The 27,705-nt window shown below is 49.1% G+C and overlaps 8 protein-coding genes across 16 annotated transcripts; 4 read left to right on the top strand and 4 right to left on the bottom strand.

Annotated features, from left to right (window-relative positions):
- Positions 1-75: 75 nt before the first annotated feature.
- On the bottom strand, positions 76-2,871 carry LOC9646012 (imidazole glycerol phosphate synthase hisHF, chloroplastic). The gene is made up of 18 exons (XM_024680967.1): positions 2,795-2,871; positions 2,665-2,747; positions 2,517-2,611; positions 2,358-2,461; positions 2,138-2,307; positions 1,944-2,058; positions 1,776-1,834; positions 1,655-1,717; positions 1,504-1,602; positions 1,382-1,444; positions 1,275-1,337; positions 1,141-1,223; positions 977-1,085; positions 868-921; positions 690-815; positions 518-623; positions 288-454; positions 76-237 (listed from the first exon to the last, which is right to left on the bottom strand). Exons 1-18 carry the CDS (start codon positions 2,850-2,852, stop codon positions 178-180), a joined length of 1,677 nt encoding a protein of 558 aa, XP_024536735.1. The 5' UTR covers positions 2,853-2,871; the 3' UTR covers positions 76-177.
- Positions 2,872-3,769: 898 nt separating this feature from the next.
- On the top strand, positions 3,770-5,731 carry LOC9645623. 5 transcript variants are annotated; one of them, XM_024681026.1, is made up of 12 exons: positions 3,770-3,841; positions 3,890-3,954; positions 4,008-4,083; positions 4,142-4,214; positions 4,271-4,322; positions 4,370-4,428; positions 4,491-4,563; positions 4,620-4,671; positions 4,740-4,826; positions 4,895-4,988; positions 5,064-5,462; positions 5,507-5,720. In XM_024681026.1, the coding sequence occupies exons 1-11, from the start codon at positions 3,777-3,779 to the stop codon at positions 5,154-5,156; spliced, it is 789 nt and encodes a 262-aa protein (XP_024536794.1). In that variant the 5' UTR covers positions 3,770-3,776; the 3' UTR covers positions 5,157-5,462; positions 5,507-5,720. The 5 variants fall into 5 exon arrangements, with proteins under 5 accessions (XP_024536794.1, XP_002976048.1, XP_024536793.1 ...); XM_002976002.2 differs by having other exon boundaries at positions 4,370-4,431; XM_024681025.1 differs by having other exon boundaries at positions 4,895-5,462; positions 5,507-5,731.
- LOC9646011 (glucose-6-phosphate isomerase, cytosolic) lies at positions 5,609-9,164 on the bottom strand. The gene is made up of 24 exons (XM_024681019.1): positions 9,007-9,164; positions 8,832-8,919; positions 8,711-8,776; positions 8,569-8,645; positions 8,426-8,507; positions 8,323-8,370; positions 8,105-8,260; positions 7,927-8,023; positions 7,834-7,876; positions 7,710-7,777; positions 7,573-7,657; positions 7,469-7,517; positions 7,345-7,417; positions 7,225-7,285; positions 7,109-7,175; positions 7,002-7,058; positions 6,893-6,946; positions 6,707-6,835; positions 6,582-6,645; positions 6,454-6,527; positions 6,347-6,400; positions 6,134-6,292; positions 5,962-6,069; positions 5,609-5,905 (listed from the first exon to the last, which is right to left on the bottom strand). Exons 1-24 carry the CDS (start codon positions 9,120-9,122, stop codon positions 5,807-5,809), a joined length of 1,974 nt encoding a protein of 657 aa, XP_024536787.1. The 5' UTR covers positions 9,123-9,164; the 3' UTR covers positions 5,609-5,806.
- Positions 9,165-9,220: 56 nt separating this feature from the next.
- On the top strand, positions 9,221-16,631 carry LOC9645622. Of its 3 annotated transcripts, none has more exons than XR_002993047.1 (17): positions 9,221-9,333; positions 9,389-9,719; positions 9,787-10,162; positions 10,218-10,289; positions 10,345-10,407; positions 10,464-10,664; positions 10,719-11,258; positions 11,313-12,071; positions 12,122-12,436; positions 12,484-12,639; positions 12,686-12,990; positions 13,042-13,885; positions 13,952-14,659; positions 14,713-15,075; positions 15,130-15,168; positions 15,227-15,585; positions 15,634-16,631. XR_002993047.1 is itself a non-coding variant. In XM_002976001.2 (17 exons), exons 1-16 carry the CDS (start codon positions 9,276-9,278, stop codon positions 15,413-15,415), a joined length of 5,319 nt encoding a protein of 1,772 aa, XP_002976047.1. In that variant the 5' UTR covers positions 9,221-9,275; the 3' UTR covers positions 15,416-15,425; positions 15,484-15,585. The 3 variants fall into 3 exon arrangements, 2 of the variants coding, with proteins under 2 accessions (XP_002976047.1, XP_024536784.1); XM_002976001.2 differs by lacking the exon at positions 15,634-16,631 and having other exon boundaries at positions 15,227-15,425; positions 15,484-15,585; XM_024681016.1 differs by lacking the exon at positions 15,634-16,631 and having other exon boundaries at positions 15,227-15,425; positions 15,474-15,585.
- Positions 15,478-16,838, bottom strand: LOC9646010 (ribonucleotide monophosphatase NagD). Of its 2 annotated transcripts, XM_002975824.2 has the most exons (6): positions 16,762-16,838; positions 16,640-16,709; positions 16,295-16,454; positions 16,148-16,229; positions 15,886-16,102; positions 15,478-15,825 (listed from the first exon to the last, which is right to left on the bottom strand). In XM_002975824.2, exons 1-6 carry the CDS (start codon positions 16,825-16,827, stop codon positions 15,506-15,508), a joined length of 915 nt encoding a protein of 304 aa, XP_002975870.1. In that variant the 5' UTR covers positions 16,828-16,838; the 3' UTR covers positions 15,478-15,505. The 2 variants fall into 2 exon arrangements, with proteins under 2 accessions (XP_002975870.1, XP_024536789.1); XM_024681021.1 differs by having other exon boundaries at positions 15,478-16,102.
- Positions 16,839-16,861: 23 nt separating this feature from the next.
- Positions 16,862-18,974, top strand: LOC9645621 (serine/arginine-rich splicing factor RS2Z32). The gene is made up of 6 exons (XM_024681020.1): positions 16,862-17,095; positions 17,566-17,605; positions 17,692-17,787; positions 17,857-18,080; positions 18,151-18,210; positions 18,262-18,974. The coding sequence occupies exons 1-6, from the start codon at positions 16,887-16,889 to the stop codon at positions 18,923-18,925; spliced, it is 1,293 nt and encodes a 430-aa protein (XP_024536788.1). The 5' UTR covers positions 16,862-16,886; the 3' UTR covers positions 18,926-18,974.
- Positions 18,975-19,012: 38 nt separating this feature from the next.
- Positions 19,013-24,926, top strand: LOC112348465 (pentatricopeptide repeat-containing protein At2g33680-like). Of its 2 annotated transcripts, XM_024681017.1 has the most exons (4): positions 21,404-21,507; positions 21,571-21,632; positions 21,712-21,781; positions 21,837-24,926. In XM_024681017.1, exons 2-4 carry the CDS (start codon positions 21,574-21,576, stop codon positions 24,675-24,677), a joined length of 2,970 nt encoding a protein of 989 aa, XP_024536785.1. In that variant the 5' UTR covers positions 21,404-21,507; positions 21,571-21,573; the 3' UTR covers positions 24,678-24,926. The 2 variants fall into 2 exon arrangements, with proteins under 2 accessions (XP_024536786.1, XP_024536785.1); XM_024681018.1 differs by lacking the exons at positions 21,712-21,781; positions 21,837-24,926 and adding an exon at positions 19,013-19,115 and having other exon boundaries at positions 19,170-21,507; positions 21,571-21,628.
- Positions 24,927-24,947: 21 nt separating this feature from the next.
- LOC9645620 (peptide methionine sulfoxide reductase A1) lies at positions 24,948-26,672 on the bottom strand. The gene is made up of 2 exons (XM_002975823.2): positions 25,477-26,672; positions 24,948-25,368 (listed from the first exon to the last, which is right to left on the bottom strand). Exons 1-2 carry the CDS (start codon positions 25,852-25,854, stop codon positions 25,117-25,119), a joined length of 630 nt encoding a protein of 209 aa, XP_002975869.1. The 5' UTR covers positions 25,855-26,672; the 3' UTR covers positions 24,948-25,116.
- Between the last annotated feature and the right edge of the window lie 1,033 nt (positions 26,673-27,705).

Here is a 27,705-nt window from a genome sequence, read left to right as displayed (position 1 = left end):
GAACCCTAGCCCTTGCCAAGCCCGTGTGATGAATGGCGCTGGCTCTAGGTAGAAGGCAAAATACTCGCAATGGTCTAGTGTAAATGGGCGTGTCCTCAAAACGAGGGCTTGTAGGTAAACAAAGCAAAGCCTACTTTTAAGATAGTGGCTAGCTAGCAAAAAATGCGGCGACACACTTTAAAACCGCGTTTCGATTCCTGCCCGTGACATATGCTCTTTCACCAAAGCTATTGGAACCTGGAACAAACACCTCGTTGGAGACAAAGCTTTACAAAGTAAAGACTTACTTCCTTTCTGTGAAAGATCCCTGCGGCCAAAGCCGCCGACGCTGGCGTCTCGGAGAAAACATCTGAGAAGTGATCCACAGTCCCGGCACCGCTGCTTGCAATCACCGGGATTTTCACGGCCTCGGAGATTAACTTCACGAGCTCCAAGTCGAATCCTTCACCTCGGCCTGTTTAAGCTTAAGTTGCGTATGAACATCCGTTCAAAGAATAAGAATTCTCTCGGTACTTACCGTCGCAGTCGATGCAATTAAGAAGGATCTCTCCGGCGCCGAGTTCCTCCACCGCTTTTGCTAGCTCGAAAGCTCCGATCGGCCTGCCTTCCCTGCCACCATTAACCTGTGAAAACCAGCTTTGTAAGTACGAAAGATACGAAGAGATGGAAGACTAATAAAAAAGGCGTACCGTGCACTGGTACCAAGCGAATTGCTCGCCGTTAGGCCCTGGACGAGCCACTTTGACAGTCTTGTAAGGTACTTCGCTCGGACTTTTAACAAAAACCTTGCGTGGATCTATGCTGACCACCACTGCCTGCAACAGTATGAAAGATTCGTCCGACCGTCACGCTGAGAAATTTTAATACCTGGTTGCCGTAAACATATGAAATTTGCTCCAGGCTTGTGTTTCCGGTCTTTTGCTGGGAATGAAATGGTGTTAGCAGATAAATGAGTGGATTTATGCAAGAAAATCACCCCAGATTTTATGTACTCCTCAGCGGCGTAAACGGCATCGCTCCCGATGGATATTTTATCCGCGCCGGATCTAAAGTATTCCGCTGCAACCTCTAGACTGGAATAATATCTGAAAAACCACAATCCAATGATTCTGTGAAGTTTTAGAAGCACTGAAATTTTACCTTCCATCCTTGTCGGTAAAATCCTTGATTCCTCCCCCAACTGTTAGAGGAACAAAAACCTTCTCAGACGCTTTTCGTAAAACCTGGTCCAATGACATAAAAGTTTGTTGTCAGTTTGCTGTTTCGTATTTTACCTCCAACATTGGTAAGTCCCCCAGAGGAGAATTTCTGAAGCCGGTTATGTTCAAAAATGTTACCTGAAAGATGAATGAAAACGTATAATTCATCGCAGGCAGCTTACTTCATCGGCCCCATCCATATAATAAGAGCTGGCCAAATCTACGGGTTTTCCCAAATTGCGCACCTAAACCCAGCGTTGATATCCCGTTTTCAACAAAACAAACTTTCAAACACGAACACTACCTCTCGTGTTTCAGTGTGTTCTCTCACATCGTATTGATCACCCTTCGTGACCACAAGATCACCTCTATCATTCGTTCGAACGTCAAGGCAAGCAATCACCTGTTAAGTGAAGAATGATTAGAATGATATCCTAATGGCTTGTCTACCATACCCGTTTGGCCAATTGCACCGCTGTCTTTCCTGGCTCTGCTTCTTCTGCTTGTTTCGCGACTCTCTAAAACAAACTCTGATGTAAGAGCTGCTTAAAAGTAAGAAAACTTGTTATAAGTCACCTCTGCTGCTTCAGACTGCCCTCCTCCAAGAAATCTTCGAATAATGTTAAGCCCGGTTACTGCAAAAGAGACATTCGCAAATCTGAAAGTCAAAATGCCCACTCATCGCCTTAGAGACGAGGGCGCTCGGCGTTACACGAAACCCGTGCTCGAAAGAATGTAGCTAACCTCCACTCTTCTCGGGATGGAACTGAGTGCCATGCACATTTCCTTTTCTTACTGCAGCAATAAAGTCTGTTCCATACGTGCTCGTAGCGAGAACCCAGTCTTTGTTCTCGGGAGTCTGTAAAAAGAAAAATTGAAGTTGCAGAAAGACAAGAAGAAAACATGGCTAAAAGAATAAAAAAGAGTGCAAAGAATACCTCGACTGCTCGGTACGAGTGCACAAAGTAGACATGGCGACCTTTGACGCCATCCAGTATCGATGCATCTTGCTTTAAGTGAAGAGCATTCCACCCGATGTGTGGAACTTTGAGGCCCGAGGATTCATCGAAGCGTTTGATGCCACCGGGTATGACACCAAGCCCCTCCACTGTCATGCATCGTGTTTAAGACTGAAAGCATGAATTTTGAAAGACTCACCGTAGCCAGTTTCTTCTCCATACTCAAACAAGAGCTGTAAGCCCAGGCAGATGCCAAGGAAAGGACGATCTTCCTGGACATACTCGCGTAGAGCTTCGATTAGACTGCAAGATTTTAAAGAGATAAGTCTCTAGATTTCAGGAAAAACACGAAACGTACCCTCTGTTTTTGAGAGAATCCACTGCAGCCCAGAAGGATCCGACTCCTGGAAAGATCAAACGCGTAGCTTTCTCGATGTCCTTGGGCCCAGTCACCTAAATTCGCAGAGAAAATAAGGAAATGCTGGCCGTGAAGGAAAAGTCCTTACGTCTTTGATGTGAAATCCCATAAGCTGGATCGCATTCCGGACGCTTCTAACATTCCCGGCCCCATAATCCAGCAAAGTAACCTCTAGCAGAGCGTTTGCGTGAGCTAGCTTGACGATGGATGAGGCTTACCGGGACGATTTTGGCCGATTGGCGTAGCTCCAATGGCGCAACGCGCGCCTAGCGCCATGCTCTGAGACTTAGGGTTCTTCTTTCCCAAGGGTTTATGAGGTTTGTTTAATGAAACACGCATTTTAATTTATCAGACACTACTAATAAATTTTCCAAACTGTGCCCTAAGCATGTATTCTACCAATTAAATTAATTTTGCTCTAATAGTGATTTAATGCATAAACGCTCGAGATCTATTGGAGGGATTTTTGCATAAAAAGTTGAATCTCTCAGTCTTATTGCACCACTCGTATCATAATCTATATGAAAACAATTGATTCCACACGCTAAAATCCGTGATTTTTTTCATTCGCAACCAAGAATTAAAATATCTTTAAAACTAGAAACACCAATTTGCAACCTCAAAGCTTCTGCAAAGCCCAAAATCTTCAGGAGGCACCCTAGCCTTCCAAAGATTATAGATAATTGTTATTTTTATTTGAAAACATTTTTATTGATAGAGGGAGCTAGCTATCAAACTCCATCTAGCAAGGCACACAGCCAGAGCAATTGCAAGAGAGTGGCCATGGATTGCAAACTCCCGCCTGACATTTCATGCACCTGTAGGCATTTGGAGCCACAAGCTCAGGATGGCAAGACTGGCAGTATGCAGTGCATATCCCATTGAGCTTTGGGCAGAAATCCACCTGATTATTACATTTTGGTGGCGGTGGTGGTGCCTGAGCCATGACATTAGCCACAAACATAAAGCACACCAAGAGAGTGGTAGCAAGCTTGAAGAAAGAAGCCATGATTTTCGTAATGAGAATTCCAAGCAAAACACTTGCATTTTATTCTCGATTATAGGGTCTTATCGATCTACCACAAGATTCAATCGCATCCAGAATAATATTTCTAAGATCTTTTAAAATTTCAAAATTGAAGTAAAGACCTTTACTTTACTCCATAATGCCCTAGTGAAGAGCCCTAATTATTTCTCGCGATGGATTGGCAGTGGCGCTTCCTGATGGTTGCATTTTTGGTGTCGCTCAGCCACGGAGAACCTTTGTAAGCTCTTCTATGCACCTCTCTTTGCGCTTGAAGTGTTTTCTCCAGAGGCGATTCATCGTTTAGCTGCAATAACACGGTCCAAGGTCCTCATCTTCTCGCTGACAGCCAAGGTATGGCATTTTCTCTCGTTTTTCTCTTTAACTTCTTTCTGGTTGGGATGTAGGATATGTTTGTAGCGTTAGAAACATTGATTTTGGGAGAGGATGCTGTCCAGAAGAGGGGCAACAATTCTCTTGCTCGTAAGTGGTGTTTCCTTTTGATTTCTCAATATCTGGATCCTTGAATTTGCTACGACAGAGGCTGTAACTTAGTTTCTCAGTGCTGTAACACTTTCGAGTACTGCGTTTCTTGCTGCTTGGATCCCATTCATGTAAGACCAAGCGGAGGTTTTTCGCCTTTCTTTCTTATTATCTATTGTGCTTGCAGACGTCCAAGGAGTTTGCGCTGAGCTCCAAATCCGCGAGGCAACTTACTGCTGGTAAGACTAATTTGTGTCAAGAGGATCTAACGTTTTCCTCTCTATAGCAAATTTTGTATCAGTTTTTGAGTACTGTACTGGAAGATGTCGCCACAATTCTGGAAGTGTGGTATTTCATTTCTAAAACTTTCCTCGATCTCTTCCAGTACTGATCTCGAAGTGCTACAGGTGCATGAGAATGCGTACACTAGTGAGTATCATCACTGCTTTTTTACTCAAACGAACTTATCATCTGGACGCGGTAAAAAATTATTTACTTTGCAAAGAAATGTTTTGAGAACCTTGATGTTTTTGTAGATCACGGAGTTGAAGCAGGCGAGAACACAGATTATTCACTGATAACTGGCAGGTAAAAAATCCTCTTTGTTTTTTTTTGCCGATTGTTATATCAACTTTGTGTAAATACTAAATACACAGACGTGGTCAGTCTTGCGATGAAGCATGTCGTCAGAGAGGCAAGAAATGCAAGGCCTCTATCCTTCCTTTGATCAACGAGTGCTCTGTGTAAGTCCTCCATAAACCTTCTCGAAGCTCAAACTCTTGTCGCTCTAAATTCTTAATTCTTGAAACAGGCTCCAGAAGAGCATGAATTGCAAGGGCGCTTGCATCTCCGGATCGGGACCAGACCTGCCATCGGAAGTTGTGAGCTCGGCTCCAAGACACCTCGTAAGATCTTTCCAAAAACATCTTTTTTGTTTGCTCGTTTTTTTTTTTCTTCGTTTTCAAAAATTTTCTTTACAGCATCCAGGAGCATGCGTATTCAATTCCAAGAACACATTGCTTTCATGCCAGGGTGCTCATCGTTACACAAAGAGGTTATGCCCGTGTGGATAGATAAAGGGACGGGAATGGTCCCAGAGCGTTCTCTTGGTCGGGTTGAGGTGCTACTTGTGATGGAGTTGTAGAGAGCAAAGCCGCGCCAGTCGGAGACGCTATAGAAACTAGGCAAAGCAGTCTCGCCACAAGGTATCTGTTAAGTTCCAGAGGTTGCAGCAGAAAAACAAGCCTCTCCGTCGAGAGCTCCCTTCACTTGGACTCCTGCTAGTGTGGAATTCAGCGCGGTGCTCCATGGCATAGCAGCATGAAGAGTCCAAGGCATCGTCTCCATAGCTCCACCAGAAGGCAACTCGCGCTCTTGAGGTAAGTTGCATTTCCTACTATTCTTCTAACTCGGTTGTCCACAGTTCAGGGTCTGAGCGAAGGACTACCATGTGGATATTGAAGCTCGCTCTAGAGGTACTTTCATTTCTTACATGGAGTGGCTCATTTTGAGCGGTGAGAGCAAATCACAACAACAAAAATCTTCTTATTTTACAGGAGAAACGAAATGAAAAGCTTTCTCCATTGCTTTTTTTCTGTAAAACAATGAGCCAGCACTCCGTTCCTTGATGAAACTTACGTGATGTTCTTTAATCTTCTTTCTCAGAGAACAGCAGAAATCGTGCACTGCTTCATTCATCTGGTTTTGTTTGACGTGATGTTGTTTAGTCCTCGTCCTCGAGAGCCACGGGAGACTCCGGGCCGACGAGAATGTTGGAAGGAAATACATCCTGTGGTTCTGGGTACAGTAGCTGGGTTTTCCCCTGAACAACCACCCAACAAAAAGTTATGGTGTCATGCTTAATCCAAGTCCTCTCACCTTTAAATAACGGTTGAGCAGCGTTGTGGTACTGTGATTAAATCCTTGTACGGGCTTTCCTTTCGTTCGTGAAGCGTTCATCTGTGTGCGAACTCGGGATGCAAGCACCTGAAAATGAAAAGGTCGGATTTTCGATTGGTTTCAGTCGAGAATGATGGGAGGCCAAGTGTACCTTGCCGAGTTCCACGCCCCACTGATCGAAGGAGTTGATTCCCCAGATAAATCCCTGCACTGCGATCCGGTGCTCATACAAAGCTAGAAGCTGGCCAACTGTGTATGGCTTTAGAGTTGGTAGCAGCATGCTCAGGGATGGACGGTTGCCGGTGAAAGTCTGCAAGAACAAGGTAACTGTAGAGCCGCAAGGAAAGAACCTTCAGGAACTTACTTTGTGAGGAATCAAATAATCCGGGACACCTTCCGCTCGAAGTTCCTCGGGGGTCTGAAGAAGAAACATTTAGACCGTGAAAGAAACACGAGAGATTCCTTACTGACCTTGCCATAAGCCAACGCATCTGCTTGGGCGAAAAAATTGCACATAAGCTCGTCGTGGTTACTGACAATCTCATCTGAATGTTTGAATCGTCAGCCTGCGGTAACGAGAGTAATAAAAATCTTCTTACTTCTCAAAAACACTGATTGCTGGCTTTTGATGATTCCAATGAAGTCGCATGGAACAACTCTACCCTGGGACGCACGAGAACAAGTCAAAAGGGCAAGAACATACTACTTGAATTTTATAGCATACCTGGTGGATTAATTGGTAGAAGCTATGCTGACCATTGGTCCCTGGTTCTCCAAAGTCAATCTCTCCTGCCTCATAATCGAGTACTTTTCCATCAATCGTGACTCCCTTGCCGTTGCTTTCCATGCTCACCTGTAAAAAGGCAAGGCACAATTGTTTACTTTATAAACATGGAGAAGAAGTACGTACTTGCTGGATATGTGGAGCCAATTTTTGCAAGGCTTGACAATATGGCAGGATAGCCTACATGGTTGATCATGCAGCAATTTAGCTCACATAGAATGCTGTGGGACCGTACCAGTGCGGGACATCCAAGAAAACTCGCATTCCATACGCTCAATAGACCCAATAGAACCTGAAAATGACACTTCATAAGTTCTACACTGATATCAGCAATATACTTACAGGCAAGTTATTCTCAAAAGGTGCGGTACGAAAATGCTGGTCAATGCTCCAAGCTCCCTCGAGGAACCTATAGTGCAAGTTTGTAAAACCCTGTTGACTAGACAATGATAGCATACTTGGTAATGTTCTCAAATCCATATTGTAGAGACAATGGGAGCACCCCAACAGCACTGCATACTGAATCGACCGAGACATTAGTTAAAAGCACAGGAGGCTTCTTGCTCAGATTTACTCACCACTATAGCGACCTCCAACCCAATCCCAAAAAGCAAACGCATTTTCAGGGTCGATGCCAAACTCTTTCACGAGCTGTCACAAGATCACGCTACAAAGTTCGCAAAAGGAAAATTTTAATCGCACCTTCACGTTTGTACTGACAGCAACCATGTGCTTAGAGACTGCATTTGACCTGTAACATCAGACATCAACCAGTCACACAATCCAGCCAGTGTTAAAACACATACCCAAGCGCCGATGTGATCCAGGACCGCACAGTCCTTGCATTCAACATAGTTTCCGCGGTTGTGAAGGTTTTGGAAACGATCACCACTACAAAGTGAGAGAATAATTAACTATACAAACTTCAACAAAACGCACATACCAAGGGTTGTTTCTTGCTTCAAACCATTCAAAGCCCGTGCAACGTCAATAGGATCTACATTTGAAAGGCTGCGCTTAAACAAAAAAGAAACGCTTAAAAATCTTAAACGCAAGAACATACTTACAATCGAAGTTTTCGATTACGCGCAGCTTTGGCAGTCTCAGGCTCTGCACGGACACAGCGTTAAAAAGGGAAGCTTGAAGTTGGTTCAAAAGACCTGTTTGCAAAGCTGTATGAACAAAAAGAGGGCCCAAAAAACTTCCACCGATTCCTATCGCTACAACATCTGTTAGGGGCTTCCCTGTAGCTCCCACCTAATAGATAAACGCAGATTAGCAAACTACCTCAAAAGAAAGAAAAAAAAGACAAAAAGAAAAAGTTTTGGGGTCACTTACCCAAGTGCCACTTCGCACTCTATCTGAAAAATCCTTGATTTTGTCCAGTACTTCCCAGACGTCTGGAACAACATCCCGACCACTCTCGAAAATGTGTTCAGTTCTTGGAGCTCTAAGCGCCACATGAAGAACCGCCCGATCCTCGGTGCTATTGATCTATAACAAAAGAATGGTGATCATCAAGATTTTCAAGATTAGGAGGAGCAAAGGCTCTTTACGTGTTCTCCGATAAACATCTTCTTTATTTTCTCCTCCAGCTTTGCTTCCTGTCCAAAACAAGAATGGGGATAGAGCCAAAAAGAAAGGAAAAATGCAACCAACCTTGGAAAGCGAAAAAAGCTTTTCCATGGTTTTTTGCGTTGCTCGCTGCCTAGAAAAGTCTATCAATATCCCGTCATGCTCCCTGCGCCACGAAAAACAAATTTTGTCATACAATCATTTTCTATATTTTTGTCAAGGCTTACTTGATCATCCCCTCGCATCGAGACGTATCAGTCAAAAGCTCCCTCAAATGCGTCTTGTTGATCTCCGCGACATGATCCTACACACATTGTCCGATCAATCAGCTCGCGAGAAGAAAAGGTAAAGAGAAGACGCTACACTCACCTTCAAATCGATCCAAGCCTCACTCTCGGATATCAATCCAGTAGCCGCCATGATATCGCCAATCGCCTGGAAAAGCACTGCTCGATTGAGAATATTTCTTCCAAAATATCGATCATAGAACCTCTACAGTGACGCCGCAGCGAGTATTCCTGGCGATGCTCCCGCCGGCGTGAGATAAGGCGATCAAGGATTTCTTGCAAATCGGCGCTCTGCGCATCCAAATCAATCGATGGAGATGGAGATTGGGGTTTCCAGAGGCGCGAATTGCCTTGGGAGGAATCAAAGAGATGGATTACCTGCTTAGGGGCAGCGCCGATGGCGCAGCTCCACTGGAAGGCGATGGAAGTCGCTGCTCCGGCGAGGCCGAGAGGGGCTGGTGTGAGGAAATGGCAGCATGGACTGACAACACCATAGCTAAATTAAATTTCTCCCAGTCTCTAATGACATGCCCGCTTTAAGCCCACTCAAATGCCGCCACGTAGCAGCCTCTGTTTAGGGTAGGAGATGGAATATTACACTCTTGCGCTTTCATCGCTAGGGTTTTGAAAGGAGAGAGCGCGCGGGCATGGCGGACAAGCTCGTCGCGGCCGCGCTCCAGGAGATTGCGGCCGAGGGAGAACAAGGTTAGTGATGGCCGGCATTTTTCTTCTTCTCCAGCCGATCGATCGCTTTGCGCAGGATGCCTTCTCGCCAAACTCTGGGCCTTCCTCCAGGCCACGCCCGCGGGGCTGGAAATTCACGTCGACGATCACGTCAAGCAGGCGGTGTGGCGGGGATTGCTCGCGGTGCCGGGGCTGAGCTTCAAATTCTCGGGCCAGTCCAATGCAGCAGCAATGCCGGCCTCGGATCCCTCGATTCAGTCTTTGCAGAGCGCCGAGAGCTTGGAATTGGTCGTGGTTGCCTCTCAGGACATCCGAGATGCGTGCTTGGGTCTCTACGATATCAGGCACGCCGACACACAGCCTTCTCAGATTCAACACTCCATTCTCGAGCGTCTTGCTAAGGCACGGTACGTGAAATTCGCGATTGTAGAGAACTTGAGTTGATAGCTTAGTCTTTTCGGATTTTTCTTCCAGGACTGAGGGAGTGACACAGAATCAGCTCGGTAAGGATTTCAAGGTGGAAGGAAACAAGCTTTTTTATATCCTCCGGAGCCTCGAATCGCGTGGCCTGGTCGTGAGGAGGTCCACGCTTGTGAGGAATAAGGACACAGCGAAGGGTGGAGGCTCGATAGTTTTGACAAACTTGGTCCATCTTACGAGATACGCCAGGCATTTAACTTTGAATTCGCACCAGCGGTTTGAGATATCCAATGGTGCCGAGGACGCTGCGTTTCCAGAGGATCCCGACGACGCTGATGACAATCACTCCAAGGGGAAGCATTTGATGATCAACGACGACTTGCCTGCCATGAAAGCTATCTGTGATAAGCTGCAACAAGCGGAGGGCAAGGTTCGCTAGAGGATTTTGGACTTTTGGCTCGCTAACTGTGGAATTTTCTGTGAAGGTTCTTGTTGTCTCTGATCTGAAGCTTACACTGGGCTATCGAATGTCTTCTGGACACCGTGCTTGGCGGAGGGTTAGTGGTGTTTTTCCTCTTCACAAAGATTGCATGCTTAATTATGTTTAAACAGCTGATGAAAAGGCTGAAAGAGGCAGGTTTTGTCACCATTATAGAGGCAAAAGTGGGCCGCAAGGTAAAAATCTGCACTACATGTTCCATGTTCATGTAAACGCATTGTGCTATGTCCAGGTAAGATCCTGCATTCAGCTGCTGAAGGCTTTCAACGAACACGAGTTTAGCGCTTCTACCTCTGTTGAAGCGGATACCGAGCAACAGTTGAAAGGCCCAAAGAGAGGTCAAGTTACGGAACAGCTTGTGGAACTTTCTGTTGATCAACAGATTTATGACATGATTGATGAAGGGGGGAGAGAGGGCCTGATGATGATGGAGGTAAGGTAGGACATACATAAACTTCAATAATTGTAACCTTCTGTTGTTGCATAGGTTTGGAAGAGGATTGGACTTAATAACAAGAGAAACTATTACCGGATTCAAAACATGACCATAAAGAACGGCATTCTTTTCGAAGCGGAGAATCACAAGCGCTCAACATTGTATCGACTGAGAACCACTCACCGCACAAGAGAGGTCCCTGCAGAACAGGATGAAGATACTCAAGATCCACTTGAAAATATGGAAGAAGCTACGGTGCCTTCGAGTGACAGCCTCAAAAGAGTTCAGAAGCTTCCTCTGATTCGCAAGAACGCGAAGAAGGTCGAAAGCGATTCATTGACAGAGTCCATGGTCAAGATTGATACCGAGACGGATGCTGGAAACACAGTCATTACAACCCTGCCAGCTACGGAGGCTCTCAGTCCAGCTATTAACGAAACTCCCGAAGGGATGGATATTACGCCGGTTCCTACTACGCCAGCCAGCAGCTTTCCGCCTCCATCTTTGTTTCGAATCGGGCAACCATATCCTTGCTTGACTGTAACGACTACGAGTTTACAACGAGAGCAACGCATTCTGGAAAGGTTACAGGTAAAGAACGCTCTTTTTTAGTATACTATCGGCCGACTGACGATATTGTTTTAGGAGGAAAAATATGTAGTGCGAGCTGAGCTTCACCGATGGCTTGAAAGCATAAGTAACCGGAAGACCATGATGGACAGAAAGACATTGACTCGAACTCTTCAGAAGCTCCAACGTGAAGGCCGATGCAAGTGCATTCTGCTGAGCATGCCCGGGTCGACGAACTGCGGTCGCAAGAGAACTGCGGAGGTCGTTCTTCTTCCGTCAGTGAAGGTGGAGCCTGACTTGCTCAGCGTTATTCACGAACGTATTCGAAAGTTTGACATGGAAAGCCGTGGTCACGGGTTACCCCGCGAGAAGGCGTCAGTCAACACGGTACCTGTTCTTACTGGCTTGAGAAGGATGAAGGTGAAACACAAGAAAGCGCCCTTATTATCACAGATTGATGCAGCCAAGACAGTGGCCCTTCAAGCTAACGGGTTCGTGCCGGCAAAAATGGTCAGAGCTCGGATGCTGCATTATTTCCTTTGGAACTACACCAATGACTTTTTGGACGAAGATATGGGCCTCGAGTTTGGTACACCACGCTTGACGGATGGGAGAGGGTACCGAGTCTTCGGATTGATGGCTGCAGTACAGTCTATGCCGCTGGAGTTATTTCTCCAAATGGTTGGCTCGAATAGAGTGATCGACAACTTGACAGAGCGTTGCAGACAAGGCATGCGGCTTCGTGACCTTCCCGAAGGTGAACAAGTTATTTTGCTGGAGAATTCTGCTGGAGGACGTTTGGCATGGCTCGTGGATATTCTTCGTCGTCTGAAAGTAAGTTTTTTTATTCTCCTGCATACTATCTTATCTCGTTCATTCTGCAGCTTATACGGATTGTTATCGGGCATGGTCCGGTCGTTTTACAAGACCGTTGGCATCTTGGCAGCCTCTCTATATCAATGATTGAGGCTTCTCTTACATATGCCATGGAGGAACATATGTACATCGAACAGCCAGCACCGCAGCCCCTTCCATCTCTTACGAGGGAAACTTATGACTACAATCCGCGAGGCCGCCACGAGTTTGACATCAATACGAAAGAAGGCCTCGATAATTACTGGCAAACTTTGGAGTACTTCTTTTCCGGTGCAGAACCTGGTATTGCGAGGCACGCCTTCCCTGGTTCAAGTGTTCCTGAGGTTGTTTGATCTGAATATTTTGCTGGCTCTAATATTCTATCTGTCAGCTTTTTGGCTTGCGGTCTTGGACCTCACTTCGAATCATGACAATCGATCAACGTAATGATCTTGTGAGAAGAATGAACGAAGGTGGGCCAGAAAAGCGGAAGTCGATACAGGAATGTGCAAAAATTGCTAAAGATCTGAACCTTACACTTGAACAGGTATTATATTCAAAATTTCAAATTTCGAACTAAACTTCATACGCAGGTCCTACGAGTCTCTTATGAAAAAAATCGTCGTGTCCGACTCCAATCGTTACAGAAAACTGAACCTAGTTTTATGGACACGTTTGCCAGCAGTCATCCAGCGCCTCCACAGGTCTTAGTTACTGAAGACAATTCCAGACATGAAATGGGACAAATGTTTACGTCCGGAATCTCCGAAGCAACACAGATGGAAAAAGAAGTGGATGATGCAGACGATATGGGGGACCATGTTAATCATATAAGTATCGTAACCAAATTGAAGCCGTCGAGATCAAGAAGATTTCCGTGGTCGGACAAGCTGGACAGGTAAGCTTTGTGGTCTTTCTCGCTATTTTAATTCTCTGTTTTTTTCTGCAGAGTACTTTTCTTTGCTTATGCGAAACAGCGGGCTTTATTGGGTGCAAAGATGAACCGCGTGGACTGGAATTTGATTCCCGGTCTTCCAGCAGCACCATTAGTCTGTCGCAGGCGGATTTCCATTCTGAAGTCCGAGGCAACCGTGAAGAAGGCCATTTTGAATCTATGCTCGCTACTTTCAGCGCGGTATGAGAAATACTGCCAGTTGATGGAGAGTATCGAGGATCAAGGGACCAGTAGTACATGTGAAGAACAAGTAGTGGAAGACGGAGAGCTTATTCCGCCTGCACCTATCAGAGTTCTGCACGAGCAACCGGAGTATTACTGGGATAATCCTGAAGACGCGTCCGTGGTCTCGGCGATCGACGAAATCATCAGATGCAAGAACTTAGTACGATCGTGCTACAACAAGCCGTGCCACAACAAGCGTATCGTTGCAACATCGCTATACAATAGTGCAACTGAGACCGTTGAAGCTTCAACAAGTGGAAGCATCACAGTCGATCCACTACACCTGTCTTCTGCTGCTGGGCTTATGCAAGTAAGCAAACGGCCTCCTATAAAACCGAACAAGACTGGTGGTGTTATCGCCCTTCGCTCACGACGGGTCAGAAAGAAAGTGAAGAAAAAGCCGGCATCGCTTCAGTGTCTGACCACTGAGCAACTTGTGCACGGTTCGGTTGGAGTTGCCAACGCGATCGAGTTTATCAAGCTGGTATTCTTGAACACGTCGGTAAACAGTGACGACGTGCAGTTGCCGAAGGCTTTTATGGATGCACTTCATCAGTTCAAAGAGGCAGACGTGTTTACAGCTTTTAACTTTCTGAAGGATCACGGGATGGTGGTAAGTCTCCTTATTGTTTATGATTCGTTTGTTCGAGACTTTCGCTAATTTCATAATGTTACACAGGCGTCCGGTCAGGGTGCTCAATCCTTCGTTCTGTCCGATACTTTCTATCAGAACGCGTTTGCAACGAGGTTTCCTGGCTCAACTGCCGAAGAATCCTTTGCAATGTCTAAATGGCTTCAGGAGCGCAGAACTGACATTGATCAAGAATGGGTTCCATACTCAACCGAAGACACTTGTGGCAAGCTTCTACAATTATTTGGGAGAGTTACCACAGGAGAACTTACATTGAAACCGAGCGTACCGGCTAATGGGATTGGCGAGAGCGAAGACCCGAGATCAATCGGTTGCGGTTTCAAGCGCAAGCCAGACAACCAGGAACAAGGTGCAAGAACTGTAAAGGCGAGACTCGAAGACAAGGACGAAGTCTACCAAGCAGTTCGTCGTGAGCGAGGATTTCCTGGCATCGATGTTCTTTTACACCGAGAGACCTTTACTCTTCCGGATTTGCTCTCTAGATGCCAAGGCGAGCTGGAACCGGGTCCATCAGAAACACCTTCTTTCGAAGTTCCAGGCGCAGAAAATCTGGAGAAGGTTTCTGGCACGGAAGGTGACGAAATTCTCGAGCCTGGTTTACTTGCGGCAATGCAAACCGAAATCGAAAATGCTGGTGAGGAAGGTGTAAACATCAAGGACCTTGGCCAACGCCTTGGTACGGATCTCGTGGAGAAATATGTGGACTCTCTGGAGTCCTCTGGCGTTGTGAAGAAGGTAAATTCTGAGTTTTCGATGTTTTTATATTTTGTCTGGCTTTTTTTATGTAGGTGAACGCGTTCGACCACGTTCGTGTTCTTTCTCAGGCCTTTGCTGGCCGGTACTTTCTTCAGTTTTCTACAAAGAAGACGGACAGGGGCTCGCTTCTGCTTTCCAGTCCAGGGAAAAGCATCGAAAAGAGCGACGTTTTCATGGGAGATGGTGCTTCCACTTCGACATTCATGGACATTGATCCCATTGAAGGAGGAAGCAACGAACACAAGGCATGCAACACGGCTGACGTAGCCGATTTGACCAGCACGCTTCCAATCCTTCCTTGGATAACGTCTAACGGAAGTCTAAACATGAAAATATTGAAGGGACTAATCCGTCGCGTTATGGGCATTGTAACACTGAACCCCGGAATCACTGAGGTCTGTATTGACTTTTGGCACTTGGCTGTTTCTAATGCATTTTTCTTTTTCCAGGACAATCTGGTCAAGCGGATGAACGTCCTCAATCCACAGGTACTTATACTCAAGGCTCCTATTACTCGATTTTGAACTTCCAACTTTTTTGGCTCAGACTGTAAAGGAGCTCCTGCGCATGCTCTTGCTGGATGGTAAACTAATCGTCCGCAGTGTCACGTACCCTCCCGTGTTCGCGCCATCTCTTTTGAGTGGTCTGCTCCACACGTCGAGCCAACCTGAAGCAAGTGCATATCCACAACAAAAGCATTACTACGCAAATGCTCTGTGCACATCCGCCTTGTAAACCTGATCAGGTAACATCATTGTATATTGGTTTTTTTCCTTGTTTAATGTCGAAACAGAAACTTCCAGCAAGAAAAACAGTGTTATTTTATTACCAGGAAAACATCGGAATAACATACGACGGATCCGATCCGTGATTGTGCAAAACAGACTTCAGCGCGTCTGGAGATGGTTTGTCACCTATGTTTTCAATTTGCAACTCACCAGCATGAATTCCAGCTGCTACAAACACAGACTGTATTCCAGCGGCCTGTGCTCCTTTTATATCGTGCGCCAACGAGTCCCCAACGGCAATGCAGCACGAAGGCGCGACGTTGGCAATCGTTTGAGCAGCACGGTAGATAACCGGGTCGGGCTTTCCCATCCATCTGACGTCGCCGCCGAGCTTCTCGTACTCGAGGCCCAGCATTCCTGGACAACGAGCACGGGTTACTACAAGCTGAGAGAAGAGCCAGCAGCAGGAACTTTTACCAGGCATCGCTCGGAGCTCCCTGGCTTCCACTGTGACAACGTCCGGATTGGCAACTATCATGGGGAGATTATACTTCATTCCAACCTCCAGGAACTCGCGAAGCTGCTCTAAGGTTGCTGGCTTAGGACTCCCGTGCGACGTTCCCAGTGCCTCGGTCCCATGCACGAGAATGAAGTCGGCAAGCTCGGGCTTCTCTACGACTTCCAGATCCAACTCCTGCAACCAGCGAGCTTACGACTATCAAACTTGGGAAGACCAGACCTCGAGTGATATAGCACCCCGAGCGCTCCATGTCATGTGTAAGCATCGCTTTCCGAGCCGAGCAAACCAAGGGTCTCGTCTCCTGCAACAAGAGAGCGGCAAAACAGTGACAGATGATCCAGCAACAGGGGCAGGAAAGAAGCTCACATGAGGAGGTGGTCGTGAGTTAATTCTCCGCTGGTGATGATTCCAGCAAACAGGCCCGGATCAAAGCCCAACTCGCTCATCTTGTTCTTGGTCACCTCGGATCGCCGGGACGAGTTGCTGAGCAGGAGGAGCTTTGCGCCGGTGGAAGCCAGGCACTCCACTGCGAAAGAGAAAGCAAACTTTGCACTCTCAGCCATGGAGGAACAAGAAGAACAAAGAATGGTATAGTATCGAGCTTTGGAGCTTCGAGAATGGATTAAGCAAACCAGGACGAAAAGATTCAAGCTCGGGGAATTTAGCGAGCGAATGGAAAGAGATCGAGAAGAACTTGGAGAGATGTTTTACGAGTAGCAATGGCGCCTGGGTATGGCTTTCTTCCATCGTGGAGCACTCCAAATTGATCCAGCAGCCATGCCTGTAAGCTCTAAACTCGTCCCTCCTCGTTTCCTTTGCTTTTCCTTTCATACCTTGTAAGTTGGTGTTCCAGCGAGCTCTTGAAGCCCTCCAAGCATCCGGTAAGACAATGCGGCCATTTCCTGGAACAACGAGCCCTATTGGAAAGGTTGACCAAGTAGATTGACCGCATTAGTCAATGGTGGTCAAGTTTCTCGTGCGATCAAGACCGTTGGACTGGATTTGGACATCCAACGGTAATGGGTCTTTAGGGAAGAGCCCTAGCCCTAGAAGGGAAGACGGGGAGATGCCGCGCTACGACGATGGCCAGACGCGCCTCTACGTCGGTCGCCTCTCCACGCGGACGCGCAGCCGCGACCTCGAGGCGATTTTCAGCAAATACGGGAGGTAAGATCTCTCTCCTTTCGTTCCTGCGAGGTAGAAATTTGTGCTGGATTTCGTGGGGGGGAATTGAGAGTAGAGGCATCTTCGCTGCTAGATTCGCAGTTCGCAGCTCCACGGGATTGGGGGATGTGTATTGCCAATCCCTGGATTGGAGAAGTGGAAGTGAGATGGAAAGAGAAAACCATTTCGTTTCGTTCGTCTCTAGCTCTAGTGTTAACTTTCATTCATTTTCATTTCGTTTTGTTGAAGGTTTTTGGTGGGTTTTCTCGTCCCAAGTCTGGTGGAGGCCCGTGATGATGTTAGAGAGTGGCTTTTGATGCTCGTCGGAAGGGGAAAAAAAGTTCATGGCGCATCCATCTCTAGGAGTTCTCTCTCTTTCATTGTCTCTTTGGATGGAATGCCCGGGGTGCTTTTAACTTCAGCTGACCGAGGTGCCATGACGATTGGTTGTTTTGTTGCGCGCCTTTCCGCAGAGTCCGAGAAGTGGATGTCAAGCACGACTTCGCCTTTGTTGTACGTAGAAACTCTTTCTTTTCTCTCTTTTGCTCGCTCTTTGTTTTCTTTTTCTATTCATTTCTCTCTTTCGAGTTTCGCTACAGGAATTCAGCGATCCCCGGGATGCTGATGAGGCGAGGCATTATCTCAACGGACGGGACTTCGAGGGACACCGCATGATCGTCGAGTTTGCGAGAAGGGTATTTCCATTCCTTTACTAGTTTTACAGGAATTTCTCACAGTTCTTTTTGGATGTCTCTGTTTGACAGGGTCCTCGCAGCGGCAGTGGTGGTAGTGGTGGTGGAAGCATCAGGAGGGAGCGCGAGCCCTTGAGAGGCCCGCCTCCAGGAACTGGAAGGTGTTACAACTGTGGGAACGATGGTCACTGGGCTCGAGACTGCAGAGCTGGTGATTGGAAGGACAAGTGCTACCGCTGCGGGCAGCGTGGTCATATCGAGAGGAACTGCCGCAACAGTCCACGCTCGTTTAGCAGGTGTCTCGAGAAAAACTTTAGCCGAGAGTCTCGTTCATCGCTGATTACAATTATGTTTGTCTCTTGACAGGCACTCTAGATCGCGTTCTCGATCAATGGAACGTAGGAGAAGCCGTAGCAGATCGCCCAGGTTGGTGTTCTCTCTTTTCTTCTCCTCTTCGCTCAAACTTGTTATTCGCAGTCGCTCTCCGAGAAGAAAGTATAGCCGGAGTCGAAGGTACAGCGCGAGTCCCGTCAAAGACGATAGAAGCCGCTCGCCTGCCGCACGAAAGCGCAGCGTCTCTCCAGATGGGAATGCTCGCAGGTCACCACCACCAAGACGCCGCAGCTTGTCTCCGGAAGGCCACCGCCGCGGTTCACCACCATCAAGAGGCCGTAGCTTGTCACCGGATGGCCACCGTCGTCGTGGATCACCACCACCAAGAGGCTCTCCGGAAGGCCACCGTCGTCGTGGATCACCACCACCAAGAGGTTCTCCGGAAGGACGCCGTCGCGGGTCGCCAGCACCACGGCACCGCAGCCCATCTCCGGATGGAAACCCGCGCAGCCGATCGCCAATGGAGACGCGAAACCGCAGCAGCTTGTCTCCGGACAGAAATCCTCGCCGAGAGGAGCGCTCGCCGGGAGCTCGAGGCCGCGGCAGCTTGTCCCCGGATGGCAATCCCCGACGCTGGTCGCCAGAGGCGAGGGGCCGGAGAAGCCTGTCCCCGGAGGAGAATGCTCGCGAGAGTCCATCGCCCAAGAGGAGAGTGGCGAGCCCAATGGAGAATGGCAGCCATGGCGCGGGAGGAGATCGCGGTGGAGAGTCTCCGGTGAAGAACGAAGAGGACGAGGAAGAACAGTGAAAGAGTTTGTGAAGTGTTTGAACTTTAAAATCTTAATCCCGCGCACGAATATTCTTGAAAAGATGCAGATGTTAGCGTTTAGGGTTTATGGATGAAAGCGGTTCAGCGGCTAGAAAGCCACGACGAATGCTGGCGATGGCGGAGGTTTTTCAAGGATCCTTCTCTCTGGCGGGACTACCGGCAATGCAAGGTGGGTGTGCAAGGGATGGAAGGCCAAATGCCCCTTTTTTCCTTCTCTGTGTAGGAAGAGCCGAGCTCTCCAGATTTCGTCCACGAAAGCACTGGAGAGGCGCTATGGATCGACCGGAGTTCGTGCTGGCTAGAGCTCAAACTCAGCAATTTGGAGGGATTTTCTGGAGCTGGGACGAGGGCGCGGTACAAAAGAAATGATCAACAAAGCTCCGGCGATGGTGCTGCTCAGAAAAATGCCACTCTCGCCGCGACGCTCTCGTCGATCATCACCAAGGTGGAGGGAAGAACAGAAGCTCTAGAACTCTACGAGAGAGCGCGAAGAGATGGAAGAGTTCCTCCGGTGTCCGTGTCCCTGGCGGCATTGAAGTCGTGCATTGGCAGCAAGGACTTGACAACTGGGAGGAGGATTCACTCGGAGGTGGCCGAGAACCAGCAAGAACTACACACTCACGTCGCCAACACGCTGGTGGATATGTACGCGAAGTGTGGAAGCATGGCCGAGGCGCGGCGAGTTTTCGATGGGATCAAGCTCCACAGCGTGGTTTCATGGAACGCGATCATCATGGGATACGCTTCCAACGGTGATGGAGCACAGGCACTCGAGCTTTTCTCTGCCATGCAACGCAAAGGCTTCGTTCCCGACTCGAGGATCTTCATCGCTGCGCTTAAGGCCTGCACGGACTTGGCCACCAAAGAAGAAGGGACGCTGGTTGGCGAGAAGATGATCAAGCTCGAGTGCCTGGAAAGAGGGAGAGAGATTCACTTGGAGCTTGCAAAGCGAGGACATGAAGGTGATCTCTACGTCGCGAGCACGCTGGTGGACTTCTACGCGAAATGTGGCAGCATGGCGGACGCACGCAAAGTTTTCGACAAGATGGAACGCTACGACGTCGTCTCGTGGACCGCAATGATCCTCGGCTATGCCGCGAGTGGCCAAGGCGAGCTCGGTTTGGAGCTCTACTCGCGGATGCTACGCGAAGGCTTTAAACCCGACTCGAGGATCTTCGTGGCGGCAGTGAAAGCTTGCGGCAGCGTAGCTTCTCAAGACGAGAGGATGGATTGGCAGAAGAAGTGGCTGGAGAAAGGGGTGGCGATTCACGCTCAAGTGGCAAAGGCTGGCTGTGAGAACAACATTTACGTCGCTGCAAGCTTGGTGGACATGTACGCCAAGTGTGGAAGCCTGGAAAACGCTCGCCGGGTGTTTGAGAGAGTTCGTCAGCGCAACGTCGTTCACTGGAACTCCATCATCGCGGCTTACGCTCAAGGCGGACAGGAAGAGGTGGCTATGGAGCTCTACGAAAGTATGAAGGCTCAAGGCTTCGTTTCAGACGCTCGGACAACGGTGGTTACTCTCGCAGCGTGCGCTGCTCTAGCAGGAAAAGAGGAAGGGAAAGAATCTGGTGGAGTGATCGTCAAAGGTACGAGCTTGGAGAAAGGAAGAGCTCTTCACTTGGAAGCCGTGAAGAACAGGCACGACAAAGACGTATATGTGGCGAGCACCTTGGTGGATTTCTATGCCAAGTGTGGCTGTATGGCGGATGCAAGGCAAGTTTTTGACGAGATGGAGCAGCACAGCTCGGCTTCCTGGCAGGCAATTATCTCGGGGTATGCTCACAACGGAAAAGAAGACACGGCCTTGGAGCTCTTCGAGCGTATGAAGGCCAAAGGTGGCGTGGTTCCGAGTGCTCGGCATTACATTGCTGCGATCAAGGCTTGCGGAGGCCTTGCGGCCCTGGAAGTTGGGAGGAAGACCCACGAAGAGATCCGGGAGGCTGGATACGAGGACGACATCATGGTGACGAACTCGTTGATCCATTTTTATGGGAAATGCGGGGCCATGGCGAGCGCTCAAGAGGTTTTCGACAAGGCTCGTACGAAGAGCTTGGTCACTTGGAATGCCTTGATAGCTGGGTACACTCACCAGGGAGACACGGCGAAAACTTTCGAGCTCTTCGAAGGGATGGAGAAGGAAAAGGTGCTGCCAAACGAGATAACTTTCCTTCACGTCCTCAACGCTTGCACTCACGCCGGGCTTGTGGAGAAGGGAAAGGAAATTTTCGAGGCCATGCGCGAGAAGTTTTCTCCGGCTCGAGAGCACTATACGTGCATGGTGGATCTTCTGGGACGAGCAAACCACTTGGAGGAGGCGCTGGCTATGGTGAAAAGCATGCCTTTTAAGCCGGATCCAGCGCTGTGGAGGGCAGTTCTGGGGGCTTGTCAGAAGTGGAGCAACGCAAAAGTTGGGAGGATTGCCTTTGAGTCTTTGCTGGAGCTCGACGAGGGAGACGCGACGGCGTACGTGCTCCTGGCCAACATATACAGTGGTGCTAAAATGCTGGACGAGAGTGCCAAGATACAAACCATGAGAAGAAGTCGTGGTGCTTCTTGAGGTATAAGTTCTTCGTTTTTTTCTCTCAACTTGTTGGGTTTTAAGTAGGGTTCTTCTTTTGCAGTTCATGAGTCTATGGATCAAGGCAGGACGCGGATGCTGTGAAGAAAACTGTTTAAGACTTGGGTGAGTATAAACTCGTGCACCCATTGTCTATTTCGTTTGCATTTGCGCCATTTCTTTGCCTGATGATCCTTCTCTTCAGGCTGGCAACAGGCACTCGTCTGGCTTCACCTTGGATACCTCGCACTCGTTTTTTCTCGATCGCACTCGAGGTAAAATTCACGTTGTTCAAGCTGCGAATGCCGGCTCTATCGTTTAATTCCGCAGGAAGAACAAAGTTCTTTGGACAAACCAACCAAGTTGAGACCAAAGATTGGGATTTACGAGCTTCTCGATCAGCTAAGAGTGTGCTGCATCGCGAAAGACTTGACACGAGGAAGATCAGTGCACGCCAGAGCCAATGAAACCGGTGAAGCCTCAAATCTCTACGTCGCGAACTGCTTGATCAGCATGTTCGCAAAATGTGGCAGCCTGGTGGACGCGAAGAACGTTTTCGACGGCATGACATACCGGGACGTTGTGACTTGGAACTCGCTTCTGACGGGATACGCCGAGCAAAACGAGGGAGAGCTCGTTTTGGAGCTCTTTGCAAGCATGGCGATGGCGGGGTGCTCGCCAAATGCTAGAACTTTCGTCGCAGCACTCAAGGCCTGCTCAAACATCGCAGTCAGAGAAGAAGGAAAGAAGATCAACGGACAGTTTCTCAAAGAGAGAGCCCTTGAGAAAGGCCAGGAGATCCACGCGCAGGCTTTGGCGAGTGGCTGTCCCTCGGATATATTTCTTGCAAGCACGGTGGTGGACATGTACGCGAGCTGTGGAAGTCTGGACGACGCCTACGCCAACTTTTCGAGAATGCCCCGGCACAACGTCGTTTCCTGGTCGGCACTGATGATGGGATGCGCGGAGAACGGGCAGCCGGAGCTGGCCTTGGAGCTCTTTCTGACGATGAAGCAGACCAACCGAGCTCCAAACTCTCGGGCATTTGTAGCGGCGCTCAAGGCCTGCGCGAAGGTGGCAGTGAAAGAAGAAGCTACTCAAGCAGCCGACGGCCGGGTGATCAAGAAACGAAGCTTGAGAAAAGGAGTGGCAATCCACTCGCAGGCAGCCAAGCTCGGCCTCGACTCCAACTTGTTCGTGGCGAGTGCATTGCTGCTCATGTACGTGAAGTGTGGGAGTACTTCCAACGCTCGTAGAGTTTTCGACAAAATGCCCCGGCACGACTTGGTTTCGTGGACGTCGATGCTGCTCGCCTATGCCGAGAACGGGGAGGAAGAGCTCGCTCTTGAGTTCTTTACGGAGATTCCACTGGATGGCTGCGAGCCTGATGCGGTGGCCTGCGTCGCTGCTATCAAGGCTTGCACGAACCTTGCAGCTAGAGAAGAAGGCAAGCTCGTTGACGGGAGATCGATGAAGGCGGTGGCTTTGGAGCGAGGCTGTGCTCTACATTCTCGAGTTGTGAGCTGCCGGTGCGAGACAGATATGGCCGTGGCGATCACTCTCGTCGACATGTACTCGAGGTGTGGAAGCGTGGAGGATGCCCGGCGAGTTTTCGACAGGATGGTCTACAGAGAAGTGGCGCTGTGGAACTCCCTGATGCTGTGCTACGTCGACAATGGCGAGGCTCAGCTTGCTCTCGAGGCCTTCGTGTTCCTCCGGCCCGAGAACAGTGCTCCGAATCCTCTCACTTTCGTGGCGGCGATCAAGGCTTGCACGAGCCTTGCGGCCGCGGAGAAAGCATCGCCAGTGATGGAGCTCGGGGAAATGATGATGGTTAAGTCCGAGTCCCTGGAGAGAGGGATGATAGTCCACTCCAAAGCCGTGGGATATGGCTGTGATCGTCAGCTCTTGGTGGCCAGCGCTGTCATGGACATGTATGGGAGGTGTGGGAGCTTGCTCGACGCTCGCATCGCCTTCGACAAGAGTGGCTCTTGGAACACTGTCTTGTGGAATGGACTCATGTTCTGCTACGTCGAAAATGGGGAGGCCGAGATGGCCTTGGAGCTTCTCTCGGCGATGCACAGCAATGGGTTGGAACCCGACGCTCTGAGCTACGTCTCGGCATGCAAGGCCTGTGCCAGCCTCGCCTCCAAAGCCAAAGCCACAGCCAACTCCGCGACGGTGGCGAGATCCTTGGAACGAGGCCGGGAGCTCCACTGCGAGGCTGCCAACTTTGGCTTCTTTTCGGAGATTTTCCTCGCAAACTCGGTGGTGGACATGTACGCGAAGTGTGGGAGCATGAGAGAAGCTCGCCGGGCCTTCGACGCCATGGCTTTCTACAACGTCGTCTCGTGGACGACGCTCATACTCGGCTACTCGGACAACCAGGAGGAAAGCTCCGCTGAGGAGCTATTCCAGAGAATGAGGAAAGAGTGCGGGGAGTACTGCGAGCCGGATGCGTTGAGCTACGTTGCCGTGCTGAAGGCCTGTGGAACTTCCGCGGCTGTGGAGACTGTCAAGCTTCTACACGCGGAGATCTCCCGAAACGATCGCCTCCAAAATTCTCTGGTCGCAAGCCTGGTGGACGCGTATGGAAAGTGTGGGAGCGTGACAAACTCCCAGCTCCTCTTCGACTCGGTGGTGGCGAGGGACTTGGATCTGGTCACCTGGACAGCGCTTCTCTCGGCTCACAGCCGCGGGGGTGACGCTCACCGGGTGCTCGAGCTCTTCCAGGCGATGCAAGACGATGGGATCGCTCCAAACGGCGTGACTTTCATCAGTATTCTCGCGGCTTGCAGCCACGCCGGCCTGGTGGAGCAAGGAAAGCACTACTTTGAGGAGATGAGCTCGAAGTATGGGATTGTTCCAGAGGTGGAGCACTACGTGTGTATGGTGGACATGCTGGGACGAGCAAACAAAGTGGAGCTAGCCATGGAGATGGTTTCCAGGATGAAGGTGGAACCGAACGATGTGGTGTGGAGAACGGTGCTGGGAGCTTGCAAGAGATGGAAGAACTTGGGGGTCGGAAAGGCTGCTTATGAGTCGCTGCTTGGGATCAAGGAAGACTCTGCGGCTTACGTGCTAATGGAGAGCATTTACAAGCAAGAAAGGGAGGATCAAACGCAGGATCTAGAACACGAGGGGCGGCGGCCGACTTTGCTGGATTCTTGACAAGATCTTGGACAACGGCACGACATTCTCTCCGACACAAGTAGATCCAGCCAAGGTTGACTTCTACGGTGTTTGAGAAGCTTCCAAAGCCGTGGACTTGTCAAAGGCCGACACGACTTGGAACTCGGCCTTAGATAAACAAGTAGTTTCGTGGATGTCAGGGAGTTTCTTCGCTCACCAAGTGGATTTTTTGGCAGAGAGACTTGACTGAACTACCAAGCGGAAAAAAACGTTTTTGGATTGCTCGGATATCGAAGAAGCAAGCTTAAATCAGTGAAGCTTTCATGGATTGCGAACAAAAGCTTCCTCTAGAAGACGATCCAGAGCGATCATCAACAAAGTAAGCTTGAAAAACTTGCGTTTTCATAGATCTCAATGTTTACTACCTATAGAAGCTGTGGAAAATCCGGAGGAAGAAACAAAAAGCTCTCTTTTTGCTTCAGCCATAGGCTCGGATCACGTCTGAGCAATTCTTGGCAGTAGATTGCTTGAATCCAAAGCGGCCCCCTTTGGACAGATACTGTTGGTGGTATGGCTCCGCTTTGTAAAACTTCTTGGCCGGGAGTATCTCGGTGACAATCTTAGCGTCGAGTTTCTGCTGGAGATTTTCCATCGACTCCCGAGCAATTCTCTCCTGTTCTTTGTTGAAGAAGTAAATTCCAGATCGGTACTGGGTGCCAACATCGTTCCCCTGGAAAGAAAGAACAATCCAATAAGAAATGGGAAGAACACAAAGATCGAGAAAGATATAGCGAAGAGCTAAGAAATAGATCCAAAAAAAGAGGAAAAAGGAACTTACTTGGCGGTACATGCTCGTTGGATCGTGCATCTTCCAGAAAACCTCCACCAATTTCTCGTAGCTACAAACGCTGGAGTCGAAAACCACTCTCACAACTTCGCAGTGGCCAGTGATCCCATCGCAAACATCCCGATAGCTCGGGTTGTGAAAAATTCCCTGCGAGTATCCAGCCTCGGTCTTGGTCACTCCATACACTCTCTGGTACGCGAGCTCCATCCCCCAAAAACATCCTCCTCCAAACTCTGCAAACTCGAGACCAAACTCCGCTCGGTCATTGTCCGGCCCTTGAGCAATCTTCAAACCATCGCTGGAAGTGATCCTTCTCTCTCGAGACCGGCTGAAAGCTAGCGGATTAAAGCAGCTGGAACTCCTCCCCATACTTGTGTCCCAGAGGTTCTTGAGCTTCCTCGTCCTTGGAGATGAGGGAAAGTAGAAAAGGAAAGAGAGCTCTACTTGGAGAACTCGCTGTCGTTGTCTTTGATCTTGGTAAAGAATGTAACCTCGGTGGAGAGCTTATATACTCCAGTGGGAAAAAAAAAACGTGGTCGCAAGTTCTGCTTAAGTGCTCCGCAAGCTTCCTGACTTATCTTGGTTTTCTATTCCTCTGTCCAAAACAGTAGCGTAGCGTCTCTCTACTTAGCCGCCATAGCCGCCGTCATTGCTTCTTTAGTGACCCCCGTAAGTCGTCAGAGAGAAAAATCATAGGCGAAAAACTCGCTACACACGCCTTTGAGATCCACGCTTCCGTGTTTCTTCGCCACTTTTCCTGATTCCCCCTGTTAGTCAATCCCGTTTTTTTTCTATCCCGCACGCTTCCCATGAGCTTCGCTCCACACTTCCCACGTAGCTATCGTCTCGCCCAAGCGAGAGATAAGTAGAACGCGTCCCAAAAAGTTCTACACTTGCAACACCCTTGCAAATTCTTCCTGTTTGCTGCGAAGATTTGTGATGCTAGAGCTCCGTACTCTAATCCAAAGTTCCACCCAAACCAAAAACCCAGCCACTTCGTGGGACCTGCGAGAACCTGCGAGAATGAGAGAGCCCGTCTATACAGTTCTGTCCACTTGTCAAAAGCTCGAAGTTGACGTTTGGCCCAGCACACTGCTAGTGTGTGTGTGTGTGTTTTTTTTCCTGCCTTGCTGGTGACCACAATCCCCAGACGAAGAAATCATAGACCCCGATATACGATCACTGTTGCTCTTTCCCTGTCGGTGATCATGATTAAGTGCGAACGAAGGAGGAAAGAAAAGTTTGCTTGGTATTTGCTTGCCTGAAATTTGAGCTTTGTTTGTCGCTAAGTTGGTCCTATCACGGCCCTGCCGCCATGATTTGCTGCGGAAGGCTGCACGAATAAGTGACATACTTTACCCCGTCGATGGCCACCACGACGAAAACTTCACCACCTGTAGGCCCCGACATGGATTTCTTTGGCAAAACCGAGACCACCATCGGAGGAGGCACGACTTTGTTCTTGGTGAGTTGGATCCCGGGTCCCGGACGATCGTTGAGCTGTTTCTTCCGGATCATGCGGGACCCTGCTACATTCCCCTCGGAGCTGGATCGAAACTGGAAGACTTGGGTGCACTTTCCAGCCGTAAAGACTGCTCTAAAACAAGAACACGAGAGTTTAGCCAGTCCAATGGATCAAAAGGAAAAGAAAAAAAAACGTTCTTTCTCACCCGAGTTGTCCCACTGCTGCATGAATGGAGCGTCTTCACCAGTAGCAGCAACTTTCGCTGTGTTCGTAGAGTCATTAACCTTGCTGCTCGGAGAAGAAGCGCTCGAGCCTTCGTCTTTTTTCTCACTGCCCACGCTGGTACCCCGGCCCGGGATGCTGGATCCCTCCACACCACCGCGGGTAAAGCGTGGAATCTCCATCCCGTGTATTCTCGAAGCATAAGTAGAAGGCGGCCATCGCTCGTGATCGCGAGAACTCATCGTCGACCACCTCTGCGTCGCGGGTGATGATCCTCCAAAACTCTGGGAGCTCCCCAGGCCTTGGATCCCGACTTTGATCGGGAAGAAGAGCATCACCAGGCAGAGAAAAACCAAGAGAAGAGCGCTGGCCGGCCTCTTGATCATCCTCCTCGCCTCTTTAAATCCAAATCCTTTGCTGTGGTCGCGCTTGGGGAGCTTGCTCCTCTTCGAACGGATCGTCTTCGCGCCGCTAGCACCTCCCGGAAGCGGGGAAGAGGCAAAGAAAGAAGGTGGTGGCGGCGGCGGAGGTGG

This window comes from Selaginella moellendorffii, unplaced genomic scaffold (assembly GCF_000143415.4).
Source record: "Selaginella moellendorffii unplaced genomic scaffold, v1.0 SELMOscaffold_29, whole genome shotgun sequence".
NCBI lineage: Eukaryota > Viridiplantae > Streptophyta > Lycopodiopsida > Selaginellales > Selaginellaceae > Selaginella > Selaginella moellendorffii.
The sequence above is the reverse complement of the archived record's forward strand: the minus strand, read 5'-3'. Positions and strand labels throughout refer to the sequence as shown.

What these genes read in the sequence shown, in the direction of transcription:
- LOC9646012 (XM_024680967.1), bottom strand. Translation starts at nt 2,852, where the DNA reads ATGGCGCTAGGCGCGCGTTGCGCCATTGGAGCTACGCCAATCGGCCAA. An exon ending in GATTCTCTCAAAAACAGAGG is followed by an intron (nt 2,462 to 2,516) that starts GTACGTTTCGTG and finishes AAAATCTTGCAG; the next exon opens with TCTAATCGAAGCTCTACGCG. An exon ending in AGGAGTACATAAAATCTGGG is followed by an intron (nt 922 to 976) that starts GTGATTTTCTTG and finishes TTTCATTCCCAG; the next exon opens with CAAAAGACCGGAAACACAAG.
- LOC9645623 (XM_024681024.1), top strand. Translation starts at nt 3,777, where the DNA reads ATGGATTGGCAGTGGCGCTTCCTGATGGTTGCATTTTTGGTGTCGCTC. An exon ending in CGCGAGGCAACTTACTGCTG is followed by an intron (nt 4,323 to 4,369) that starts GTAAGACTAATT and finishes TCCTCTCTATAG; the next exon opens with CAAATTTTGTATCAGTTTTT. An exon ending in TATTCACTGATAACTGGCAG is followed by an intron (nt 4,672 to 4,739) that starts GTAAAAAATCCT and finishes CTAAATACACAG; the next exon opens with ACGTGGTCAGTCTTGCGATG.
- LOC9646011 (XM_024681019.1), bottom strand. Translation starts at nt 9,122, where the DNA reads ATGGTGTTGTCAGTCCATGCTGCCATTTCCTCACACCAGCCCCTCTCG. An exon ending in TCGGCGCTGCCCCTAAGCAG is followed by an intron (nt 8,920 to 9,006) that starts GTAATCCATCTC and finishes TTGGATGCGCAG; the next exon opens with AGCGCCGATTTGCAAGAAAT. An exon ending in TCATACAGCTTTGCAAACAG is followed by an intron (nt 7,877 to 7,926) that starts GTCTTTTGAACC and finishes GTGTCCGTGCAG; the next exon opens with AGCCTGAGACTGCCAAAGCT.
- LOC9645622 (XM_002976001.2), top strand. Translation starts at nt 9,276, where the DNA reads ATGGCGGACAAGCTCGTCGCGGCCGCGCTCCAGGAGATTGCGGCCGAG. An exon ending in TGAACCTTACACTTGAACAG is followed by an intron (nt 12,640 to 12,685) that starts GTATTATATTCA and finishes CTTCATACGCAG; the next exon opens with GTCCTACGAGTCTCTTATGA. An exon ending in TGAACGTCCTCAATCCACAG is followed by an intron (nt 15,169 to 15,226) that starts GTACTTATACTC and finishes TTTTTGGCTCAG; the next exon opens with ACTGTAAAGGAGCTCCTGCG.
- LOC9646010 (XM_024681021.1), bottom strand. Translation starts at nt 16,827, where the DNA reads ATGGCCGCATTGTCTTACCGGATGCTTGGAGGGCTTCAAGAGCTCGCT. An exon ending in CTGGAACACCAACTTACAAG is followed by an intron (nt 16,710 to 16,761) that starts GTATGAAAGGAA and finishes TAGAGCTTACAG; the next exon opens with GCATGGCTGCTGGATCAATT. An exon ending in CCCAGGCGCCATTGCTACTC is followed by an intron (nt 16,455 to 16,639) that starts GTAAAACATCTC and finishes TCTCTTTCGCAG; the next exon opens with TGGAGTGCCTGGCTTCCACC.
- LOC9645621 (XM_024681020.1), top strand. Translation starts at nt 16,887, where the DNA reads ATGGTGGTCAAGTTTCTCGTGCGATCAAGACCGTTGGACTGGATTTGG. An exon ending in AGCACGACTTCGCCTTTGTT is followed by an intron (nt 17,606 to 17,691) that starts GTACGTAGAAAC and finishes GTTTCGCTACAG; the next exon opens with GAATTCAGCGATCCCCGGGA. An exon ending in AGTCCACGCTCGTTTAGCAG is followed by an intron (nt 18,081 to 18,150) that starts GTGTCTCGAGAA and finishes GTCTCTTGACAG; the next exon opens with GCACTCTAGATCGCGTTCTC.
- LOC112348465 (XM_024681017.1), top strand. Translation starts at nt 21,574, where the DNA reads ATGAGTCTATGGATCAAGGCAGGACGCGGATGCTGTGAAGAAAACTGT. An exon ending in GAAAACTGTTTAAGACTTGG is followed by an intron (nt 21,633 to 21,711) that starts GTGAGTATAAAC and finishes CCTTCTCTTCAG; the next exon opens with GCTGGCAACAGGCACTCGTC. An exon ending in TTTTCTCGATCGCACTCGAG is followed by an intron (nt 21,782 to 21,836) that starts GTAAAATTCACG and finishes TTAATTCCGCAG; the next exon opens with GAAGAACAAAGTTCTTTGGA.
- LOC9645620 (XM_002975823.2), bottom strand. Translation starts at nt 25,854, where the DNA reads ATGGGGAGGAGTTCCAGCTGCTTTAATCCGCTAGCTTTCAGCCGGTCT. An exon ending in CAACGAGCATGTACCGCCAA is followed by an intron (nt 25,369 to 25,476) that starts GTAAGTTCCTTT and finishes CTTTCTTTCCAG; the next exon opens with GGGAACGATGTTGGCACCCA.